Source organism: Erpetoichthys calabaricus, chromosome 3 (genome assembly GCF_900747795.2).
Source record: "Erpetoichthys calabaricus chromosome 3, fErpCal1.3, whole genome shotgun sequence".
Taxonomy (NCBI): Eukaryota; Metazoa; Chordata; class Cladistia; order Polypteriformes; family Polypteridae; genus Erpetoichthys; species Erpetoichthys calabaricus.
In genome coordinates, this window is record NC_041396.2 from 309,281,783 (window position 1) to 309,308,316 (window position 26,534).

Here is a 26,534-nt window from a genome sequence, read left to right on the forward strand (position 1 = left end):
GAATGGTGATTTGAGAAAATCAAACTGGAAATTCTCTGATCTGGATGAATAAAAGCTGACACACAAATGCTGGTGAATCTGCCTTCTTCGTATCTCACTGTCACTTGATTTTTGTTTTATTCAGGTTTATTGAGTGTTCCTGCTTACGCTGAATTAGAGTGCACCTTATGGTCCAAGATGTCAAAGCCACACTGTCAAAAAAACAGAGACACAGGTATATATGATATTTGGAATAACTCATTTTATGACCTGTATAGTACACTTCGGAAAACATTGTGGCACGGACGCAACATTATTCATATTATTCATATTCATTCGTGTACCTTCTTGCGCTTGTAATCAGTGATCGCGTTTTTTTTTCCCCCGATCTTGCCCAGTCTACACAGGACTCCAGGACATGCAGAGGAAAGAATGTTCCCCTGCAAGGTGAGCCACGAACGCTCTTCTTTTCTCAGTGGACCCTGTGCATGCCTTGTACAGTACATGTGCATTGATCGCCACCAAGTCAAGCGTGTTATAGCACACAGCAACTGGCCACCTACGTGTTCCTGCGTGCACTGAATAACCTCACGCCTTCTGGTGTACGATGTCAACGCAGCACAGAGAAAAAAAGAAAGAGTCAAATATATGTGACATTTTGAAGAAATCATTGTATGACCTGAATAGTACCAATCAGAAAACATAATTGTACTAATGAAATATTATTTGGAAACTAACAGTTTTATGTTACTTGTAAAAGTTAGCTTTTTTCACTTTTATTCTCTCAGTCACATTCACGCTCTCCCTCCCCTTCTAATCTGACCCTAACTAACAGCGCCAGCATAAATTTACACTCAATCTGACGCAGAGCATGATAATGTAAGTATAGTTGTGTGCACAAGGGCTCTATCTCAGGTCATTGTTGTACACATTATTGGGAACACTCCTACACTCCTACTCCTGTGACCTGGCCCTAAATTTTTTGTAATCTCCTGCCACTGCAGATTAAACATCATTGCAGGTAAAATGTCAGGTAGCCCATATCTACACACAAATTAAATCACGTCCTGATAGTTTTGCGTCATATACCTTAGGAATACGTGGAATGTTGAAGGAAGTAAATGAACCCTCCCTGGAGCTAAGGTGAGTAAATATGTCTAAAGTTGTATTTATGTGATCCATCAACCCATTGTACATATTTGATCCTCAGTCGTGCTTGGGTTTGGCAATATAGTTCAATTTATCAAGTTCCTTCTGTCCTCACATAAAAATCAACACATTATTGTTGGCTCAGCCTTTCCGCACTCAAAAACTGGTTGAAAGTATCATCTCTTTTTCCCAGCCATTAACAGTAATACTGTGTTTGTGTTACTTTAACTCTCGGATTTGTCACAGTTGTTCTTCTTTGTACTCAACATAGAGCCCTTGTAGGATGCAATTTAATATTTTGTCTCCAGCTCTGATACGTGTATGGAAATAGTAGTGAATATACCTTTGCATCCAAGTTTAGATCAAGGAAACGAACCCTCTGGGTGACCCGATTTGCATTCCCTGCATCTGCTCTAGAATACATCAGGAGGTCCTGCTCCAGAGGTGGTTCTCCTTCTGGGTGCTCAGACATGATGGCTTATCCTTAACAATTTGCACATTCACATCCTCACTCAGGTGCATCGGATCTTGAATTCTTTTACGTGAGACTTCCTTAACTTTAGGTGTTTCACGCTGTCTCATCATATATTGATCCCTTTCTCTAACGGAAGCTTATTTCTTTTCAAATACAGCTGCCCGTTTTTGTCCATCTGGCAGTAACTCTCTGTTAGACATATTCGGTGTTAACATTTGCAGTGCACCATTTATTGGAATGTGCTTTTGCAATTCAGGTAACAAGAAAGTGTACTGGATTTGTCATTCCAATTAAGGGCGCATCACAAATATTAGCACTACTTTTATAAATCCCATACCAAATGTCTTTTAATACAGATAGATCAACCTGACAGACATATAGATACACAGAAACACATACAGACACTTTCCTTTTGGTACAACCATCTGTTGGAATGACAAAAGTGATGCATTTGATTACTACAAATACTTGTGAAGCAGCCTATTCTGGAATGACAGACATAGCAACCAGATGGACACACAGATATACAGACACACAGACTGTTGTCTTTTTATTAAGGTGGATAAGCTGATTTCTGTCCATATGGCAGTTATTCTCTGTTGAATGTATTCAGTTTTAACATTTGTAGTGCAGCGTGTCCATCCCATTGCCATGTCTGTGTAAAATGGAATTTAGTAAAGGATTTGTACAAGCAGTGATAATGTTTGTTATACGACATATTTTGGAATGAGAAATACAATGAATTTTACCAATAAAAATGTTTCATTAAGTGCCAAATGTTGGAATGACAGAGACAAAGCAACTGAATGAACAAACAAACAGAAACGTATCCTTTTATTAAGGTGTATAGAATGGCCTGACCTGCTGTTTTGTACACAGGAATAAATTCCAATGGATTTGTGCTGATTTGTGGACTGACAGTTTGGAAAACTGCTCTACACATCAGGGTGCTATATAACTTAACATTCTGTTAGCCTTCTTAATGGCTTCTAAACACTGTCTGGAAGATGCTAGTGATGAATCCATTATAACACCAAAGTCTTTCTCATAAGCAGTACTTTCAACTTTCGGACCTGCCATTGTGTATTGTCACACATGCGTGTTTAGGAGACAACTAAAGGGCTTGAAAGAGTGTAATTCCACGCTGGGCCAGGGGTTGGCGAAGTGTAATAATTCTCTCTCTTAATCTCTTGCAGACCATTCTTGGGAAATCCCGCCTGTTTCTGGGGCAGCCAGCGACGTCACTTCCGGTTCCAGACCTGATGACATCACTTCCCTTACTGGCCTATAAAACCGCCATCTTGCCTTCAGTTTATCAGTTCTGTTTTGGACTCAGTTGTGTGAACATGTCTGTTCGTTATAAGCATTTTTTCAGCCAGGAAATATTATACGGGTGGCTGCCCCAAACCTTCGCAATGTCTTTGTGTCGTTCTTGTGACAGCATTCAAACCTAACATTTGTACTTCTTGTGAAGACGTGTGAGTGTCTGACGAAGAGTGGGATGCCTGTGCAGAGCTGGTTTACAATGTAAAGCCTGCTGACCTGCTGTCCCCTCAAAATGCATTGCACTATGCGAACTAATGACATGTGACTAGTGACACTACAAGGTGCATCACTGACACAAGGAGAGATGAGGGGGCCTCACATGAAGTTTGTATGAACAGACCACCTGGGTAAGTTTGTTTAATCAAAACTAAACTTGTATGTTGGAGATGGCGGTCCTCTCGTAATATTTATTGTGCGGTTTGGCATTTCTGTAAAAAATATCACTTGCTGTTACTGTAAAAAAGAGCAAATATTATAGGAGATTGTTTTGGAGAGATCTTGACATCATTTCTATCTTTATTAAGAACTTTTATTGTTCTTATAGTGATAACGACTGACAGACTCCTGCAGTGTGGTGCTCCTCGGTGCTTCAAAACTCAACAGAAGCAGTCGTTTAGTTTTGTTTGATAGAAAATTACAAATCAGTTAAACAGCAAATGTCTTCAAAATACAAAGCACATCAGTGAGCGCTGCAGCATTTCAATTCTGAGAGTTTACCTGCCACTGCCACAGAGAAATGCATGTTGTGTGTTTGATGATTTAAGAAAAGAAAGACGTCCAGTAAATCAGACAAAGACAATCAGCACAACGTCAGACTGACAGAGAGCAACGGGGGGAATACTGTATGGAATTTAATGTGAGGGTCCGGAAAAGAGAAAAACACACAGCTGTTACTGTACACTGTATGTGTGTGTGTGTGTGTGTGTGTGTGTGTGTGGGCCTCTCATGAGCACAGGGTGGTCCAGCACACTCCATGCAGGGTCAGCTCACAGGAGTCAGAGGGGCTCTGAGCAGCACAGGACAGGATGGAGTGTCAGACCACCACTGGGCACAACCTCAGCTCATCTGAACCTGCTGATTTAATGTGCTGCTCGCTGTGATGAGGAAAGAAAGTCAAAGTGACTGAGAACAAAAAAACAAAAACAGCAGACAGAGGAGAAGAAGGAAACTGCAGAGAGCCAGCAGCTGGACCACTGTGGAGCTGTGAGGAGAGACCACCGCAGCCCTGAGTGGCTCCTGACAAACAAATATAATGAAGACGAATGAGATTTGATGAACTCATTAGTGAGTAAGAACTGAAATGAACAAACAAACATCCTGAGAGAATTTGTGAAGCACACACAGCAGAGAGACGCCTCATGTGAATTACGTCAGCAGAGAGAATATGGCAGTCGCAGGGCCTCAGTGTATAAACATCTCAGTGTGCAGGCAGGACGGCTCAGTCAGGGGACACACATGGAGCTGAATGGACTGAAAGCTGGCCGTTGCTTTCCTCACAGTAATACATCTTGTGAAAAACTGATTTTTGAAACTGTAGTTTATGGACTTCATTACACTTTCTCGTGTCTTTTGCTTTTATCGACAGTCTTTGGAAATCTTCTTGTCATCATTTCTATTTCTCATTTTGTTCAGCTGCACACGCCGACTAATCTTCTGATCCTTTCACTCGCAGCGGCCGATTTCTTATCAGGTTTATTAGTGATGCCAGTCAGTTTGAATCACATGATAGAAACTTGCTGGTATTTTAATGTTATTTATTGTTATTTGCATCAGATACTTGGAAATATTCTTAGCATATCTGTGATATTTAATGTGCTTTTAATATCCATTGATCGCTACATTGCTGTCTGCCATCCTTTCTTTTACAGCTCAAAAATCACTTTGACTGTTGCAAAGATCAGCATTGCTGTGATGTGGCTGTTTGCTCTTTTAATTACACTCATACTTTTATGTTTGAGTTATATTGACGTAGAGCGATGTGAAGGAACTTGTGCAGTATACACTTATTATGAAGTGGCCATTTTTTTTTTAGTCATAACTTTTTTTATTCCTTATTCACTGATGATTGGTTTTTATATCAGAATATTTGTAGTTGCAAGAAGCCATTCAAGAGCCATCAACTGTATGATAGAAAAGAGCCAAACTGTGGAGGTGAGTGACAGTAAAATATCAAAACCGTCTGAAAGAAAAGCCGCAAAAACATTAGGAGTAGTCGTGGGGGCTTTTATTATCTGCTGGCTGCCTATCAATATTTTCAATGTTTTAATTGATATTAGTAACCTAATCACACATCTCATCAGGCAAGTCTTTGTGTTGGTAGGTGAAGTGAACTTTGGAGTTAATCCAATTCTTTATGCTTTTTTTTATTCCTGGTTCAGAAAAGCACTGAAAATCATCCTGACATTTAAAATATTTAGCTCAGCTTCTTCTGTGATCAATTTACTGTAAATGTAATTTTCTATGCTCAGATATTTTTAATTATTTGTACATTATGCCTTTGCTCATTTATCATATTAGCAGTGCAATACTTGGACGTATTTCTTATTTCTTTTCATATTCATTGTGTTGTTTTGAAGGCTGTTTATGTTAAAATTGTACTCTATTTGTGTAAATTGTACACAGTTTATGAATATTGCTTATTTCACAAGTTATTTTCATAAAACCTCTTCTTATTTGAATGTGTAATAAATAGGACTGAAAAAGTAGGAGACTCCTTGAAATTCATTTGAACACTTCAGGGTTTCTTGGTTGACTTTATATTCATTCTAACATTGTTGTTTCCATTATTTTGGGACAGAATTATTCATTTGTTCATAAATTGTTAAGTAATGTGCTGAATTTTACATAAAATCTGGAAATATAAATATCTGTTAATATCTGTAGTTTTGGTGGGCTGGCGCCCTGCCCGGGGTTTGTTTCCTGCCTTGCGCCCTGTGTTGACTGGGATTGGCTCCAGCAGACCCCCGTGACCCTGTAGTTAGGATATAGTGGGTTGGATAATGGATGGATGGATATCTGTAGTTACAATTTGCACAGACTTTCTGATTTCACAACTCACAACTCCACAGCAGAGCACAGGTAACGATTGAAATTCTGAAAAGCTTTTGTTAACCTGGTGGAGATTTGCTTAAGAATCAAAATTTAAAAGATACTTGTTGATTTATTATTTTAGATTTGTGTCATGTTAAACTTTTAATTTTAATTGTGAATCGGATGTTTCCTATTCCTGCACTTTAATCCGCACTCCTCCTCAGTAAGGCAGCAGATGACAGACGAGTGCAGACGGAGCAGTCGGCCTTCACTCCTCACACTGCTGGCTCACTAAATGACACTGAGGTGACTGTGAGGAACTGAAATGGACGACTGAGAAGGTCAAATGAGGTTTGATGTCCACAATTAAACGTAGGATTTGCTCCTTTAGACTGACATTTGTTAATATTTGTGAAGTCTCATTAGCTGCAGCTGCTCACCTCATACAGAACACAATTAATACTTCAGAGAACAGCATTGTGCTCAATTCTGTATAAGCAGAGAAACTTAAACCTTTAATTAAGGAATCACATTTAGATCTGAAGAACTCTGTGGCTGTCACTGCTGTTTAATAATTTTTTAAATGACTTATAAAAAGTCCTTACATCTTTTTAAAACAACCTTTATAATCCTCACTGCTCTTCTGTCTAGTAGTGTTGCTGCAGTAAAGTATTTGTGTACAAATTTAGCACAAATTATTCATGCAGACATTTCTTTCTTTATTTCATTTACATTGTTCGAGTTGACTGTTTAGCAGTTTTAGTGTTCTTCAGGGGTGGATGTGAGATTCTCTGTTATTACATTGTCAATATCAGTAAATAATAAAAGCTATTGTGATTTATTGTTTAATGCAATGTACCAGCACCCCAGACTGGGTGCCCCATTTTGCCAATAAAACACAAGCAGGAGAAAAGCGTCAGTCAGTCTTCTTTCTTATCTCCGTCTCTCAGTAGAAGCACAAGCACCTTATTAGCGAGTGTTACAAAGGAGAGGCGCCTGTCTCACTCTGTTTATACTCTTCATTGATTAGATCACAATGCCAAGGAGTTCATTAGATAATCAGAAATCCTTTAACCTGATTGGTTTATCCAGTTGCTAACAGGACGTCACCAAACATCGAGACCTTAGATGGTCACGCGGTCCACTCGGCTGATTGACCGTCCTGTTAACTCAGGAGTCTGTGACTGTTTAGGTGTTTTTAAAGTTCACTCCGCACATGACAGGCACGTCCATGTCGTTCTCAGCCCTTTGGGTGACTTTATGTTTTCTTCTGTTCAGGCGGGTCTGTCAACAGGAAACTAAGCCTGAGCAGAACAACACAGCAAGCAGCGCACTTTAAAGATGACTTTTACTTCTTCTACCAAGGTTTCCTTTTTTCTTTTCTTGCTATAAAGTCACTTAAAATGCCTTTCCTTAAAAATTCAAACCTTTATCATAGCGAATATCAAAATAACACCTTCAGCCTTTAAGTATAAGCTGAGAAGAATGTGAGACTCAGCACAGACCCAGCAAATCATCCTTTAAACAGAGCAACTGCATCACATGCTAGGAGCCCCTTGAACCAGGGTTCAAGTTCAACTCCTACAATATAACGATCCACACAACACAATAAAACACATCAATAATCCATGAAGACGTTAAGCCAGCACTGAGAATCCAAAGGCCGCTGAGCGACTGCCCATTCAATGTGTCCATGCAGAGCCTTCACGGCGGCCTCTCCGTTCCAAAGCAGCCTGATAAATGTCTGCAGTTCTCGTGTTCTCCCCGTGGCCTGTGATGGACAAGCACCCAGTGCTTTGGTGGAGGTTTTGGGCTCTGGATTGTCCACTCCATGCCTGCTTCAACCCTTCATGCTGCAACTGAGAAGACAACATGGTCCTCTGTGGTGATATGAAGAGCAAGCAGCTGAAATGTTTGTGAAAAAAGACAACGTGTTTTGTAAAATAAAGACAAATATTTCGTGACAACATGAGTTTTTTAATTTATTTTGTCATATCAGGTTTAAGTACATCAGTAAACCTGACCCATAAATTATGTTTTAAGGTATTATGGTCTGCACTGTATAAGACGATTCCTGACGGACTCCCAGCTCCTTTATTTCTGCTCTGCTCAGCTGATGCTTTACTTGTTCCACTTTAAGAGTTGCCCCCTCATTTCAGACCCCCTTGTGTGTTTATTCAGGAGGTATTATGATGTGGTGGTCCGCACTTCTGCCCTTTTGATTTAGTGTTCTTGTTCCAGTCTTTCGCCAGTCACTGCCGGTGTTGAATCTCCATGTTCTCTCTTTGCATGTGTGGCTTTTACTCTTCGGGACAGCAGAAGACTTTTATTATCCCAGAGGGAAATTTACTGGCAGCAGTAATGTGTGACACGTAGGACATTGTTAAATAGGGACAAGAGAATAATATTAGAGACCACACATGACAGCCATTGTTGTAATCAGCACACACACCATAAGACTTCTACAAATCTTGAACAATAATAACGAGGACCACACAATAATAATTCAGAACTCCGCAGGACTCCTGCAGCTACTAGAATTCAGAAGGCTGATAGCTCTGAGATAAAAGAGGACTTCAGTCTGGGGGTCTTCACCCTTGAGACCCTAAATCAGCAGCTTGATGGCCACAAGTGACACTTTGGTGACAGCGGATTGCTGCTGTGCGACAGAATCGAATTGGCCTTCTTTACCACTTGTTTATGATGGTGGTCAGTGAGAGAAGGCTGCTGCGGACCCCCACTTTCACTGCTCATTTTAATATTGTTAGTCACACAGTTTTTGTTCCTTATACTGAGATTCACAAAACAACATTCATCATCCATCCATCCATCCATCCATCCATCCATCCATCCATCCATCCATCCATTTTCCAACCCGCTATATCCTAACTACAGGGTCACAGGGGTCTGCTGTAGCCAATCCCAGCCAACACAGGGTGCAAGGCAGGAAACAAACCCCAGGCAGGGCGCCAGCCCACCACAAACGTTTATCATCCATATTCTTTTTCCACTTATTTAGAGCAGGTCACTGGGTAGCTGAAGCCAATCACAACAAGCACTGGGCACAAAGCAGGAACAATCCCTGGACAGGACACCACTCCATTGCAGGATAAACACACACACACACTTCAACATCCACAATCCACCTAACCTGCATGTCTTTGGACTGTGAGATAAAACCGCAGCACCCTGAGGAAATCCCTGAGGACACGAGGAGAACATGCAGACTCCATATAGAGAGGACCTGTGATGTGCAGCCTGACCTCTTTGTAGTGAGGCAGCAGCGTTACCACTACACCACCGTGCTGCTTAGTAACCGAACCTATAAAATCAAATATTACAGTTGATTTAATAATAGACATTTTAAACAACAACAACATTTATTTCTATAGCGCATTTTCGTACAAATAATGTAGCTCAAAGTGCTTTACATGATGAAGAAAGGAGAAATAAAAGACAAAGTAAGAATTAAAATAAGGCAACACTAATTAACATAGAATAAGAGTAAGGTCCGATGGCCAGAGAGGACAGAAAAAAAAAAAAAAAAAAAACTCCGGACGGCTGGAGAGAAAAAATAAAATCTGCAGGGGTACCAGACCACGAGACCACCCAGCCCCCTCTGTTACCTTTATAGTTTCTTTCTTCTTTAAACAATTCAGTTTCCTTAGAAAAGTTATCCACTTTTTTTCTTCTTACTGATTTGTTGTCATTCTAATCAAAGGTAATCCTCTCCTGGATGATTCCTGGAAGTTTTTGTGGTGCTTGTTATGAGAGGTGGACCAAGAGAACATCTAAGAGGTCTCCTCCATTTCCTTCAGAAGTTTGTGAGTCTCTTTAGATTTAAACAAGAAATAATGATTCTCCTGAAAATGTTGTAGAAGCCACTGTGGATGTAATAGTTTATTACTTTTAAAAAGTACAAATTGTCGAAGGCTCTTTCAGGTAATTTAACTGCAGTTGAAGATGAACCGTTTGAAGTCACTAATCTAATCACTGTCACTGTCTAATGTACAATTCAAATCAGCAGCCTGTAGAAGTTTGTGATTTTGCATACTTGGCCATTGAAAAGGCACACAGAGTGCTGTGTCATTTTGTGGTGTGTGGGCTGCAGCAGACATCACGATCTCATAAACCAGCAGCGAATGTTTGAAATGGAGTGTGGACCGTCTGAGGTTCTGCCAGGACAACGACGGGTTTGAATCTCCATCAAGGATTGCCGATAATCTTTAAAATTTAATTTGTGCACTGTTTGTATACTGCTGCTTGTGAATGCAATGTGTTGTCACAAGAACAACAAAAAGACATTGCGAAGGTTTGGGGCAGCCACCCAAATAATATTTCCTGGCTGCAAAAATGATTAACACAAACGGACATGTTCACACAACTGAAGCCAAAACAGAACTGATATACTAGAAGCAAGATGGCGGCTTTAAAGGCCCGTAAAGGAAGTGATGTCATCAGGTCCGGAAATGGAAGTGACATCGCTGGCTGCCCCAGAAACAGGCGGGATTTTCCGAGAATGGTCTGCAAGGGATTGAGAGAGAGAATTAGTACACTTTGCCACCCCCTTGCCTGGCGTGGAATTACATCTATTCAAGCCCTTTAGTTGTCTCCTAAACATGCGTGTGTGACAGTGTGCAAAGTGTACTTTTTACAACAAAACTCTAAAGTACATTATAGCAGCAAAAAATAAAAAGACCAATAATAATAAAATGTATTTAATTGATCTTTCCAAGACACTCAGGGACTTTCAGAACTAAACCATAACGTACATCATTACCAATGGCAGCCATACTGCTGAATGTGCACAGTGCTATTCCATTCTGTTTATTGGTATTTCGTGTCACAAATCTTTTGAGTATCTTGCTGTACGTTTTCAGAGAGTAGAGTGCTCTTTTACATTGACCCTTGTCTCAAGGGTCCACAGCTCTCAAGTCTAAAAGGCCACTTTTTAAATAAAAAATTGCGGCTTAGAGTGAGGGTGTGGTTGTGTGGCCAAAGTGGTTCCCAGTGTGATTCGTGATGCGGACAGTCCTCGCTTAAGTGCACAGGTGAGGAGTCACCCGCATCCGTAATTGTTTACGGGGGCCGCTGACTGCTACAGCTGATCCACGTCTTCGTGATAAATAATAGAAGCGCGAGGAGGCTAAGGGTGAGGAAAAAAGAGCACGGGAGATTAATGGAGATGGATGCAGGAAGGAGGAAGCCGGTGCAGGAGAGCGAGAACAAGAGCAGGCTTGAGAGAGTTTAATGCAGCTGATAGGAGAGCCCCGAGTGAGGTGTTTGGCCAGCAACCGAGGGCCAACGGTAGTGGTCGCTCTTGTTGAGTGCTTGTTTGGAGCAGGAGTAACTGGGAGAAGGTTGGCTCGTTGCTGTAAAGGAAGTAAAGGAAGCGGAGTCGAGGAGGCTTTGGGCGTGTTGAGCCCCAGCGTGAGCACCCTGGCCGCTGGGGAAGGAAGCCCAAGTGTCGGTTTAGGTGAGTAGAACAGAGCCAGGGATCGGGAGGCCACCAGACCAGTACGGTGTAGGAGGTCAGCTGCATGTAGGGTGACTCCCCTGGTGCATAGCCTAGACGGGAGAAGCAGGGGAGTCACCAGTAGAAAGGCACTGGGATTTGTTTTAAGACTGCTTCCAGCCATTATTTTAACCTCATCAGATTTTAAAGGATTTTTTGTTCTATTGTGTTTTTAACCCCCACAATTCACAGCTTTTTATGGATTATTTATTTATTAACTTTGAAGCACTGCACTATTTATTTGGACACTTTGTTTTTGTTTTTTGTTGCTTTAAATAAAAGCACTTTGCACTTTTGCACCATCCTCTTGGTTTGTTGTGCCTCACTGCCTAGCTCATTGGTGACATTACCGACGGTGACGGGTTCAAGAGCTCCCAGAAGGAAGATGGGAGCATGGAGTGGAACCCACATTGTCTCAACCCTCTATTGATCTAAAACAAAAATGCATCTTTTATCAAGGAATTCTCAAACTTGTGCGATTTTCTGATCCTGAATTTTTCAGTGTCTTTGCCATGTTGTGCCACTCCATCAATTTCCTTTTGTTGTTTAATGCCAAGCCACCAAATAGTACATTCTTCCTTGCCTTCACTTCACTTCACTTCACTTCACTTCACTTCACAGGACTTCCATTTCACATTTGCTGAAATTCTTTTTTTTCACGTGCTTTTGCTATTTGTCCTAGGTATGATGTTAAACTGTATCTCGTCCTGCAAGCAGTCCTCCAACTTGCAGGAAAAACTTAGGAGTTCGTGGCAGTATTGGCACTCCAGCCACCTTTAAAAAAAAACTTCACATAGCTCCAAAATGGCAGACAGGACTCTTTTCTGCTCTCCACGGAAGTAGCTCTGCTGCAGCAGCCCTAAGCAAGGAAGGCTGCTTGCATTATGAAGCCATTGGAAGCCTCATCCCCGCAGTAGTCAAAATCACCAGAGAGCCAATGAGGTCAGGCTTGTTGGGGATTGGAACTGGTGTGGTGCTGAGGCGTCGCCCGCTGTTGAACTTTTGTCCCAATTTGAGACGGCCCATTTGGGTAGGCACGTGGAATGTCTTCTCTCTCCGGCATGATGATCATCTTCCTCTGCTATAAGAGGACCTTCGTAAATTCTGCATTCCAGTGGCAGCAATCTCTGAGGTGTGTAGACCTGGGACTGGGCAGATCACTGTAGGTGGGTATACCTTTTATTGGTCCAGTCGCTCTGATGGCTGTCATACTCGGGGAGTAGCTATTGCTGTGGTGGATCGGCTCATTCTGATGGTGTCCAATGTCACTTCTTTCAATGAGCGTATTATGAGACTCAGATTAAGGCACACTCTGGGTGTCTTGTCTGTTGTCTCAGTGTCCGCTCTGACTGATGTCTTGGTGAGGAAGACGTTCTGCTCACAACTTCACTCGGTGGTTGATGGGTGCCCGCGAGGTGACACTCATGGTCATGGGTGACTTTAGTGCCATCACTGACACTAACAGGACTGGCTATGAGGATTGTGTCAGTCCCCATGGATCTGCCAACTGTGGTGAAAGTGGCTCCATGTTCCTTGACTTTGCAAAATGTTGGGGCTGCGGATCGCTGGATCCTAGTTTCAGCACCCTGAGCCACATCGTTGGACTTGGTACAATACTGGTGGTGCAGTGAAGGAAATCAATCACATCCTCGTGGGCAGACACTGGATGGTCCTACAGAACTGCAGGTTCTAAAGAAGTTCTCAGTTTGTAAATCCTCGAATAAGTGACACACCATCTATGGTCTAGTGACCCACATCCTGCTTACAGAGGATTTGAAGCATTATGCATATCCAAATCTGATTCTCGGAGAGTTGTAGTCAGGGCAGGTGATGGATAATGCTGCAGTTATGACCTGCTGGGCTGGCTACTTTGAGCAGCTGTTAAAAGCTGATCCTACAGCTAGGACACTGGACATCTCTTTGTCCAAGGTTCTTGAGGCTGATCCTCCAATTAACTGTGTACTATGCAGTCTCACTGAGATTGCCCAGGTGGTGAACCAGCTGAGGGTAGGGAAGGCTGCAGGGATCTGTAGTATCCGTAGTATCCATGGTGAACTTCTCCAGGATGGTGGTAAAGGCTGTCCCCCTCCTAAATCTTTGTAGCGGTGCTACATGAATGGGGACATCTTAAATGTGTTCTGTGCTGAGTCGCGTCTTTTATAGCGTTGTCCCGTTTATATAGTCTACTGTGTGTCTGTTTAAATGTTTTCCCTCTGGAAACAAAGGAGGCAGGAGAACACTGTAGAGCCGTGACCCCTCGAGTTATTACTAAATCCAACGTATTCCCTGCTTTGTGTGTTGGCTGACTAACGTGCTGGCTCAAATCACAGGAGTTCAGGAGCTTCATGAAGTCTTTTGCTTTTGGGTCTTACTGATTATCGATATGAAAATTCAAGTCAGCAACTATTAAGAACATATCATAGTTTGTCATAGTCTGAGAATTCCAGAAGAAAGTCACGGACAATAATGGAGACTGAGAAACTCTTTGAATAACAATGGCAAGATACTCAAAGGACTTGAATGTATCAAAGCTAATATCTTTACACTTTAACTGGCTCGAGTAAATATTTGCTAAACCGCCACCTTTCTTACCTTGGCGATCTGCATGAGTAAAGCTGTACTGTAAATCGATTTTCCTATCACTAGTAAGATTGTTGATGGAAAACGTCTCGTTGGTTAATGCTCTAACATTTAATAAGGCCATATTTAAGGTCTTGGAAGAGCAGAACTGAATTGTAGGACCTTTATGGGTATTCGAGATGGAAATTAACTTATTCATATTAGCTCTGCTTTGTGTGTATTTTTTATTTAATCTATAGTCTGTTCATATAGTTTTAATAAATTGTTCATCTAGAGGTGAAATGGTAATTTAATTATTTGCATTTATGCCGCACTGTCTAGATTTTTTTTTATATGCATTGAGGTTAGTTATTAGATTATTGACCCAGTGCACTTTTGAGGAAGATTTTGCTACAGAATTATCATGTCCTGGCAAGGCATTACGGAAAGAGTTAGGAGTAATAATAGAGAGTCAAGAAAGATGAATTACCTTAGAGATGTTTTCGGAGAGGACCCAGGTGCCGAATCTATTAGGATGCAGACCATCCCGCTTGAAGAAACACGGCCTTTCCCAGAAGAGGTCCCAGTTGTCCACGATCCCGATGTTTTGACCCTCGCAGAAGCCTTTTAACCAAATATTTAATGCCAGCAGATGACTGTAGTACTCATTCGATCTTTTAACCAGACGTAAGGGACCCAAGATGAAGATTCTTACAGCTGGGGTGCTCTCCTTCGTAGCTTTAATAACTGTTGTGAAGTCCGCTTTGAGAATCTCCGACTGTCGGTACAATTAATCCAACTGCCCTTTTCTTGTGCCTCTCGAAGACTGTCGGTGCTCTTCTCATAGCATCTCGATCACTGGGAAAACAATAAACAAAAGATTTCTGTTTAGGGCAACAAATGTTTAGGTCTCGTACGACTTGAATCTCTAATCACAAATACATCACCTGGGGTTGAAGGCAAAGTGGGGGAGTGGAGAGGGTCAAACTTTTTCTGGGTGGAGATGCTTGCCTGGGCCGATGGAGGTGATCTAGCCTTAACCCCTGCCTGCATAGCTGAAATAGGTCGAATTCCTCATCGCTGACGTTGTCGCTCCGACAATAAACTCACTTGGCCTTGAAAGTGACTGGTAAGGCGTGGAGTCAATGTTACTGAAAAGCAATTTACTGGGACAATTTCAGATGTCGAGGAGGATTCTTTCAGTAAACAAGCCTTCAGTTCCCTCAGGTGACTCCGTTTGGATAGGAGTTTCAGGATCTGGTTATCGAGGGCCTGGAATTCTTAGACAACGCACTCCATCTCACCATCGGCCATTGTCTGCTTCCACTTCCACTTCGTGTCCTAGGTAAAAATGAGAGAGTGTGACAGCAGGGGTCGCAGTTGCCCCTTAAAACCTGCAGACAAAATGTCCAGACACCAGGTAAAATATAAGAAATGAATTTAATTTCTTTATAATGTGCACAAATCACCTCCACCACCACAATTCTCGATAATAAATCAATAATCAATACAATAAATCCTCCTCTCCACCTAGCAGCTCTGTCACACTTCCTCCCAACTCTGGCTCAGTCTGCTGGGTTTCCAACAGTCCTTTTTATAGTCCTCGACCCGGAAGTGCTTCTGTCCCTTAGCCCATGTAATTCCATAGCACTTCCGGGTCAGATGAAAACTCTTCTTTTTCTTCAGCCCGGAAGTACTTAATTTCTTCCATCCACGTGACGAGGTAGTACTTCCGGGCTATAATAGAAACACTCGTGCCTCCCTGCAGCGTCCGCTGGCGGCTCCCACGGTATCCAGCAGGGCTGTGAAGCCGAACTCCATCTATATATATAATTCACTAAGGCAAGACAACCATGGAAAGCACGCCGGAAGGGGCGTGGATTCACTAAGCCGCCGACAAGTAAGACACCCATGGCGCACGCAGGAAGGAGCCACGCCCACCAACTCTAAGACCATTGGATGCGACGACAACTCGCAGAGCCACGGCCACCAACTCGGATGCGACGACACAGAAAAAACGGCGTCATTTATATTCATCTGTCGTAGAGGCCACATGCACCTCTGAGCCACGTTGACTGTTCATAGAGGCATGTTTCTCGCGGAGGTGAATCGCCATATGCAGCATGTAAAACAGTTTGCGAGGGGTATCCCATGGGATCCTTAAAACAATCCTTTACAACTGAGGTTAAAACACAATGAAGTAAGCAGTCTTTAAAAACCAATACGCCCTGTGCCTCTGTTTCATTAGCGTCGGCGGTCCTCCAATTGTAAGTCACGGACAATTGTATGTTTCCCTCTCAAAACACAATGAAGGAAGCAGTCTTTAAAAATCAATAAGCCCTGTGCCTCTGTTTCATTAGCGTCTCACCTGCTTCATCCAATGCAGGCCCTGCAACAGTTGAGACGCTCTCTCAGCAGAAAACATGCCGTCATTTCTGTTTGTCTGTGCCACAGTCCACTTGCAGCTCTGAGCCACGTTCACTTTTCATTAGTCAACCTCAGTGGAACCTTGGTTCACACAGAGGCAGCGCCAGAGAAAGACAGAGGCACACACAGGCAGCGCGAGAGAGAGAGACGCTCAATCCTTTAAAACTGAGGTTAAAACACAATGAAGGAAGCAGTCTTTAAAAACCAATTAGCCCTGTGTCTCTTTTTCATTAGCGTCTCACCTGCTTCAACCAATGCAGGCCCTGCAACAGTCGAGACGCTCTCTCAGCAGCTGACCTTCTCTGTGCCTGACTCCACTACTGTCAGTTGCCTGATTAAAAATGGCCTTTTGAAGGGGAGCTATGGACCCGCTATACCACAGGAACACATTGCCTCCGAGCCTGCTCTCACTCACTATAACGTACCGGCTTTCTCTCTCTCCTCACTTGCTCACACACTGCACAGGAGAGAAATGCCCACAGCACGAGTCTACCCGGAAACCGTTTCAGCCACACTTCCACGCCCCTCCCTAAAGCTGTGAGTGCGATGATTATTTATTTAAAAATGGCCTTTTGAAGGGGAGCTGTGGACCCGCTATACCACAGGATCACCTGTGACATTGCCTTCACATTGTTTTCCTTTTATTTATGATCCTGTCGAGCAGATCAGACACCCAGGCAAACAACACTGAATAATCAATAGCTGCAACCACTTTGCCCGCCCCAAATCCTCACCTGAGTCGGTTTTGTCTGTGTTCAGCAGTGTTTCCCAAATTCGGTCCTGGTGAACCCCTATGGATGCAGGGTTTTGTTCCAACCAGATTCCTAATCATTAATGCTGGTGAAACTCATCCGGGATAAGTCGGTTTTTCAAACGCAGAGGTGTAGCACATTAGTCTAGCAGACTACCTGGATGTAAAAATGTCATTGACGAAACTGTTGCTCTCAAACTTCGCAAAATGGCTGTTGGCTTTGTTTGCCAACATTGGGATAATGTCGGCGACGTGGTCACAAACTGCAACAACTCACCACACAAGGACGTCCTGTCTCTCGAGGCATTCACACTGCCGGAAGACAACCATGGGATACCAGCTGCAACAAAATGATGAAAGAACGGGCACATTTTTTTCACACAAGCTGAGTGGGTGGGTGTTAGTTAGTTAATTAGCAACTCGAAGGATTTCAAGATATAATATACACAAGAGGTAACACTGCAAAAGCGGCCCAAACCAGAAAAGACGGCTGGCAAAAAGTGGCTGACAAATTAAACGCGTGTGCATTGTACTTACTGAAAGCAGTGTTACGGATTTTGCAAATGTTCATTTTTTTCCCTCTGCTTAAAAAACATTGAAAAAGCGGCGCGGATTGGTTTGCAGCGTGTAAAACAGTTTGTTTGTCGCGGATAATTTGCTATCCACACAGGGAGGAACCGGGAAGCGAACCCACAATCTTCCACTGTCTCCTTACTGCAAAGCAGCCGTACTACTACAGCGCCACAAGGCAGTTAAAGAATGCACTGGGCCACATGTTCATTTTTTCCCCTGTGCTTAAAAGACATTAAAAAACTGTTTCTCAACTGTGACTCCGGAACAACTCAGTACGCGAAAAGCGGCCAGAACCGCAAACAACAATGAAAACTCTACGTGACTCACAGGTAGTGATGGGCCGCTCGATACTCAGGTTTCGACACTGTGTCGAGCTTTCGAAGCACTGCAGATTTTAATACTTGATCGAATAATGACATCTGTGATTTAAGGATTTCACATTTTCTTTCTCAAATGTGCTTACCTATATCATGGCAAAGTACAGGGATAAACCTTTATTTTCTGTCTACTCCGTTTTAATTAAGACGGACAAATTAAAACATTTAAGGCTATTAAATGTGATCTCAAGAAAAGATCAGGGTTAATTATAATACTAATAACAGGAGCGATTATAATGATACAGTGCAAAAGTAAATACTAATTGAAAGAGCCGAGAATGCATGAGGTGAGGCGTCTTATTTTGTTTAACTCTTGCTATTGTATAGTGCATTCTGCCTGTCGGCATTAGTTATATTTATATTTTTTAGACATCACACACTAGAAGCTGCTGACGAACCCTTCTCTTCGTTGTCAGTCTGTAGCTACGAAAAAATAAAAGCAATACGACTTTTAACAAACGTCATTGAAGTGTATCATAAGTTTCTGTAACGTTAATGAAAATGGCCAGGAGGTGTCACGAGAGAGGTGAGTGTCAAATGCTTCGAAGCTTCGATACGATTTCCGACACAATTGCTTCAAACGTGTTGATGCTTTGTGAGGCTTCACCCTGCCCATCACTACTCACAGGTTACTGAACGAGAAATCAGCAGACTAGCATGACAAATGGGGCGTAATGGGTGTCCTTCCCCTGTCCTCCGGATTTTTCAAATGTTGATTTTTTTCCCTGTGCTTAAAAATCATTAAAAAAGTGGCCTGATTATGCGGCGTATGGTACGCCGCGGGTTGGTTAGTTATAAAAAATATCCTTAAACAGCAGTTACAGGCACAGAGTTATTTAGATCCAAATGTAATTCCTGTATTAAAGGTTTAAGTTTCTCTGTTTTTACAGAATTGAGCACAATGTTGTTCTCTGAAGTATTAATTGTGTTCTCTATGAGGTGTGCAGCTGCGGCTAATGAGACTTCACAAATATTAACAAATGTCAGTCTAAAGCAGCAAATCCTACGTTTAATTGTGGACATCAAACCTCATTTGAGCTTCTCAGTCATCCATTTCATTTCCTCACAGTCACCTCAGTGTCATTTAGTGAGCCAGCAGTGTGAGGATTGAAGGCCGACTGCTCCGTCTGCACTCACCTGTCATCTGCTGCCTTAGTGAGGAGGAGTGCGGATTAAAGTGCAGGAATAGGAAACATTAACAATTTAAATGAAAAGTTTAGTTTGATACAAAACTAAAATGATAAAGGAACAAGTATCTTATAGGATTTGATTCTTAAACAAATCGCCACCTGCCTGACCAAAGCTGAACAGAATGTCGGCCATCGTCTGAGCGCTGCTGTGCACAAACTATAACTGCAGATATTAAAAGATATTTACATTTCTAGATTTTGGGTAAAATTCAAGACATGACTTAACAGTTTATAAACAGATAATGAGTTCCGGCCCAAAGTAATGTAAATCATTTTTCTATATCAAATAAATAACATCAGCAAAAACTCTGAAGAAATTAAATCAACTGACAGGAGTCTCCTATGTTTAAAGTGCTTTTTATTTAAGATTGTATTAATGAGAAGTTTTATGAAAATAATTGTGGTGAAGTAAGCAGTATTTACACTTTACCCAAATACAATACAATGATGACAAAACCAAACATTAACAGTAATATGGTGAGTATTAACAGATGTTATTGTTAATAAACGTGATCCGGAATTGTACTGCTAATTTGAAAAATGAAGAAATGCATAACGCACAAAAACATCAAAATAACTAAACACAGAAAATTGCTTTTACAATGTTTATTTGAGGTTTTAACATTTACAGTAAATTGACCAGTGAAGAAGCTGGGCTAAATATTTTAAATGTCAGGATAATTTTAAGTGCCTTTTGGAAGCAGGAATAAAAAAAAGCATAAAGAATTGGATTAACTCCAAAGCTGACTTCACTTAGCAACACAAAGACATTGTGCAGGATACGTATGATATCTTTACTAAAATCAGTTGTCACACTGAAAATATTAATAGGCAGCCAGCAGATAATAAAAGCCCCCACGACTACTCCTAATGATTTTGCGGCTTTTCTTTCAGACGGTTTTGATATTTTATTGTCACTCGACTCCTCAGTTTGCCTCTTTTCTATCATACAGTTGATGGCTCTTGAATGGCTTCTTGCAACTACAAATATTCTGATATAAAAACCAATCATAAATGAATAAGGAATAATAGCAGTAATGAATAAACAAAACATGATTATTTCATAATAAGTATATACAACACACATTTGTTCACATAGCTCTACGTCAATATAACTAAAATATAAAAGTATGACTGTACTTAAAAATGCAAACAGCCACACTACAGCAATGCTGATGGTTGCAACAGTCAAAGTTATTTTTGAGCTGTAAAAGAAAGGATGGCAGACAGCAATGTAGCAATCAATGGATATTAAAACCACATTATATACAACAACTACACTAAGAAAATGTGCAAGTGCCTGATACAAATAACAATAAACAACTCCAAAGTACCAGCAAGTCTCAATCAGGCTAACCAAACTAAAGGGCATCACAAAGAAACCTGATAAGAAATCGGCCGCTGCGAGTGAAAGGATCAGAAGATTAGTCGGCGTGTGCAGCTGAACAAAATGAGAAATAGAAATCATGACAAGAAGATTTCCAAAGACTGTCGATAAAAACAAAGGACATGAGAAAATATACAAAGGTCCATAAACTTCTGTTTCAAAAATCAGTTTATAACAAGATGCATTACTGTACGGAAAGCAACGGCCAAGTTTGAGTCCATTCAAGTCCATGTCAGTGGAGTGATGCCATCATGAGAAGAGCCGTCCTGCCTGCACACTGAGATGTTTATACACTGAGGCCCTGCGACGGCCATATTCTGTCGGCTGACGTAATTCACATGAGGCAACTCTCTGCTGTGTGTGCTTCACAAATTCTCTCAGGATGTTTGTTTGTTCATTTCAGTTGCTATTCACTAATGAGTTCATCAAATCACAAATGGCTTCATTATTTCTGTTTGTCAGGAGCCCCTCAGGGCTGCGGTGGTCACTCCTCACAGCTCCAGACACTTGGATTTGAACTCTGGTCCAGCTGCTGGATGTCTGCAGTTTGCTTCTTCTCCTTGTATCTGCTGAATTTTTGTCCATGTACACATAACAACGAGCAACATATTAAATCAGTAGGTCAAAATGAGCTGAGGTTGCGCCCAGTGGTGGTATGACACTCCATCCTGCACCCAGTGCTGCTCAGAACCCCTCTGACACTTGTGAGCCGAACCTGCATGGAGTGTGCTGGACCACCCTGTACTCATGAGAGGCCCACACATTCTAGCAGAATAAACACACACACATACTGTATATAGTGGTCAGGTGAATGATAGACGACAAAGGTCCTGAGATATCTTGGGGTGCCAACTGGGTTGCCCTGTTAATTTCTGACATGTAAATAAATAAAACAACCAAATGATGGCTCCACTTCCAAACAAAAACAAAAGGAATAGTGTCCTCAGCTCTGCTATTAAAGGGTCTGTTCACTGGCACTCTGTACTCTTTCCTAACCCAGTTCCAAATGAGATGACAGCCTGTTGGACCACCTGGCTTTTGTGGTCTTGGACTTGAAGGTGCAGAGTCAGCCGCACTCTCTGCTCACAATGCTGAATGGGAGAAAAAGAGACAACACCATTAGCCACAGCACCACCTCGCAGGGGTATTGCTTACCTTTGATGAGCCAGGAAAGAGGCCTTTGGGCACACGTGCATAACTATATATATATATATATAGAGAGAGAGAGAGATAGAGATAAATAGTTGTGTGTTTAAGTGGAGTATGAAGCTCTTTGAGCCTAACACGCTGTCTCACCTTCTCTCTCTCTCTCATTTTTCCTAGGGCACGAAGCGGAAGTGGAAGCAAAGCAGAAGCGGACAATGGCCGACAGTGAGGTGAATCGCATTGCAACTGTAGTCGAGGAACTCCAGGCACTCGATGAACAGATTCAGAATCTTCTGTCCAGACGAAGATACCTCAGAGATCTGAAGGCTCGGCTGTTGGATAAACCGTCCTCGCCATCTGTTATCGGCGTAACATCAACCCCGCGTTGTGCCGCGCAAGTCACCTTCACCCCCGCGCCTCGTAGGAGCGACACCGATGATGACCTCGGTGTATTTCAGCTATGCAGGCGGGGGTTCAAGGCCAGAACACCTCCATCGGCACAGGCAAGCATCGTAACCCAGAACCGGTTTGACCCTCTAAGCGTCCCCAGTTCGCCTTCAGCTCCTGGTGATGTAATTGTGGTAGGTGATTCTATTGTTAGGAACCTCAATATCACTTGCCCTAATAGAAAATCTTTTGTTTCTTGTTTTCCCGGTGCTCGTGTCCGAGATGTGACGAGACGTGCACCGGCGATCTACAAGAACAGGGCAGTTGGAGCAATTGTTATACATGCTGGCGTAAACGACATAAGGCACCGACAGTCCGAGATCCTCAAGGCAGACTTCACTGCATTAATTAAAGACACAAAGGAGAGGACCCCATCGGCAAAGATATTCATCTCGGGTCCACTCCCTCTCGTCAGACGATCAAACGAGTATTACAGTCGTCTGCTTGGTTTAAACAACTGGCTGCAGGGCTTCTGCAAGAATCAAGACATCGGGTTCATTAACAACTGGGACCTCTTTTGGGAAAGACCGCGTTTCTTCAAGCGAGATGGCCTGCATCCGAACAGCTTCGGCGCCCGGGTCCTCTCCGAAAACATATCGAAGGTAATTCGTTTATCTTGACTATCTATCTCTGCTTTTAACCCCTTCCGAAATGCCACTCCTGTGTTTGGTCATGATAATTGTTTAAAAAAATCTTCCATAAAAGTGCGCAACATAAATACTGTAATAACCAATCTTAATGCACATAGAAAATCTAGGCAATACGGCATAAACGCCAATAATTTAATTAAAGTTACTACTTTAGATGAACAATGTATTAAAACTGTAAAAACAGATCATAGATTAAACAAAAAATACACACAGAGCGGCGCTAATAAAAATAACTTAATTCCTGTTCCCTATATCAATAACGCACATAGTATTCATCTCTGCTCCTCCGAAACATTGAATATGGCACTATTAAATATTAGAGCTTTAACTAACAAGACGTTTTTTATCAACGACATTATTAGTGAAAAAAAAATAGATTTTATTGCACTAAGTGAGACGTGGCTTAGCTCAGATGGCGCAGCTGTTTTAATCGAATCTGCGCCTCCGGATTACAGTTTTACTCGTGCTGATCGCCAAGGAAAGAGAGGTGGAGGGCTAGCAAACATTTACTCAAGCAGGTTAAAATGTAAAAATATCAGTTTTGGTAAGTTCAAGTCTTTTGAGTATCTCGCCATTATTATTCAGGGAGATTCTCACGTTCTAGTATTATCCGTGTATAGACCTCCTAAATTCAACGCGTCTTTCTTTGAGGAATTCTCTGACTTGATGTCAATCTTAATTACGAACTATGACACACTCTTAATAGTCGGCGACTTTAATTTTCATGTAGATAATCAATGTGACCAAAAAGTAAAAGAATTTATGAACCTCCTGGACTCTTTTGATTTGAGACAGCTCGTTAATCAGCCTACACATAAAGCAGGTCATACGTTAGACTTAGTAATTACTAAAGGACTAAAAGTTGATATAAAGCAGGTCATTGATACGGGTCTTTCAGACCATTTTCTTCTACTTTTTAATATAGAAATAATGATAGAAAACACTCATGAGAAGCATATTGTTAAAAAACGCTTCTTTGACTCATCAGCAACTTTAAAACTTACAAACATTCTAACCAATCAGTCCGTTTATAGTGCCAACTATAATAGCGAGGAGAATGTAAATAGTAAGGTGGAAAGATTTAATACTAAAGTGAGGGCTGCTGTTGACATAGTTGCACCTGAAAAGACAGTTAAAAAATCTTCTAGCATTGTTATACCTTGGAAGACCCAAAGAGTGTCTGATTTAAAGAGAACATGCCGTAGAGCTGAGCGTAAATGGAGGAAAACTAAACTAACTATTGACTATGAGATATTAAAAATTAAAATAACAGAATACAATAACACAGTCCGTCTTGAGAGGCGCTGCTATTTCTCTAAGATTATAAATAACAATGCTAGTAATCCCAGAGTCTTATTTTCGACAATTGATCATCTGTTAAACCCAGGTAACTCAAAGGAATGCCTCCTAAGTACTTCCAGTAAAACCTGTGAGGCTATCGCTGTATTTTTCAATCAAAAAATTAATGATATTAGAAATAACATAGTATATCTCCCCAACACTAAGGATCCCCCGAAACCCCAGTACTCCATAATAAATAAATTAGAGTCTTTCACTAGGATAGATTTACCTGATTTACATAAAATAATTTCTCAAATGAAACCATCCACCTGTGCCCTTGACCCAATACCAACAAATTTTTTCAAAGAAGTATCGGGTGTGCTTAGTGATAATGTTCTTGACATAGTAAATTCGTCATTAGATACGGGGGTCTTCCCAGACTGTCTTAAGACTGCGGTAGTTAAACCCCTACTTAAGAAAAATAATCTCGACCCCTCTGCTCTTGAAAATTATAGACCCATCTCTAACCTGCCTTTCTTAAGTAAAATTCTAGAGAAGGCAGTCATTATGCAGTTAAATGAGCACCTCAATAAACATGCTATTCTTGATAAATTTCAGTCAGGTTTTAGAACAAATCACAGCACAGAAACTGCACTCGTTAAAGTAGTAAATGACTTGCGGGTAAATGCAGACAGAGGTCATTTATCTGTTCTCATCCTCTTAGATCTGAGTGCCGCATTTGACACCATTGATCATAATATTCTTAAGAATCGCCTTAGTCAATGGGTGGGCCTCTCTGGCAGTGTCTTAAACTGGTTTGAATCCTACCTGGCAGGGAGAAAATTCTTTGTTAGTTGTGGTAATTATAACTCAAAAACACATGATATTCTATATGGTGTTCCACAAGGCTCTATCCTGGGTCCGCTGCTCTTCTCAATCTACATGCTTCCATTAGGTCAGATTATCTCGGGACATAACGTGAGCTACCACAGCTATGCTAATGACACACAGCTGTATTTATCAATAGCACCTGATGACCCCAAATCTCTTGATTCGCTAACACAATGTCTAACCTGTATCTCAGAATGGATGAATAGTAACTTTCTCAAATTAAATAAAGAAAAAACCGAAATCTTAGTGATTGGCAATAATGGATACAATGAGGCTATTAGAAATAAACTGGATGCATTAGGATTAAAAGTCAAATCGGAGGTAAAAAGCTTAGGGGTAACCGTTGATTGTAATCTGAATTTTAAATCGCATATTAATAAAATCACTAGGACAGCATTTTTTCACCTAAGGAACATAGCAAAAGTTAGACCTCTTATATCATCGAAAGATACAGAGAAATTAGTTCATGCGTTTGTCTTTAGTCGGCTAGATTACTGTAATGCACTCCTCTCAGGACTACCCAAAAAAGACATCAATCGTTTGCAGTTAGTGCAGAATGCAGCTGCTAGAATCCTTACCAGGAAAAGAAAATCCGAACACATTTCTCCAGTTTTGATGTCACTACACTGGTTACCTGTGTCATTCAGAATTGACTTTAAAATTCTACTTATGGTTTATAAAGCTTTAAATAATCTCGCCCCGTCTTATATATCGGAATGTCTGACACCTTATATTCCAAATCGCAACCTCAGATCCTCAACTGAGTGTCTCCTTAAAATTCCAAGAGCAAAACTTAAAAGAAGTGGTGAGGCGGCCTTCTGCTGTTATGCACCTAAAATCTGGAATAGCCTGCCAGTAGGAATTCGCCAGGCTAATACAGTGGAGCACTTTAAAAAACTACTGAAAACACATTATTTTAACATGGCCTTCTCATAACTTCACTGTAATTTAATCCTGACACTCTGTATATCCAATTCATTATAATAACTATTCATTCAAAATTTGTACTAACCCCTACTCTCTCTTCTGTTTCCTTTTCCGGTGTCCTATTGGTGGTGGCTTGTGCCACCACCATCTACCCAAAGCACCATGATGTTCCAACAATGATGGATGGATTAAAAGCCAGAAGTCTGTATAACCATCAGCATCAAGTGACTCCGTGCGAACAATAACTACAAAGAGGACTATTTCATTTATGTTAGGTAGAATGCCCAAAGGGGACTGGGCGGTCTCGTGGCCTGGAACCCCTACAGATTTTATTTTTTTCTCCAGCCTTCTGGAGTTTTTTTTTGTTTTTTCTGTCCACCCTGGCCATCGGACCTTACTCCTTTTTATGTTAACTAAGGTTGTCTTATTTTAATTTCTTATTTGTTTTTTATTC

The 26,534-nt window shown here is 41.4% G+C and overlaps 1 protein-coding gene across 2 annotated transcripts in view; it reads left to right on the forward strand.

Annotated features, from left to right (window-relative positions):
• Window positions 1-26,534, forward strand: part of LOC127527256 (trace amine-associated receptor 13c-like) — a 138,437-nt gene that overhangs the window by 16,075 nt on the left and 95,828 nt on the right. Inside the window, exon 1 of one of the 2 annotated variants that reach the window (XM_051925367.1) lies at window positions 4,199-4,619. The exons of the other annotated variant lie outside the window; for it this stretch is intronic. Within the exon in view, the coding sequence (XP_051781327.1) occupies window positions 4,385-4,619 (235 nt within the window). The 5' untranslated portion in view covers window positions 4,199-4,384. Of the gene's footprint in view, window positions 1-4,198; window positions 4,620-26,534 lie in introns of those variants that run through there. 2 annotated transcript variants of the gene reach the window in all.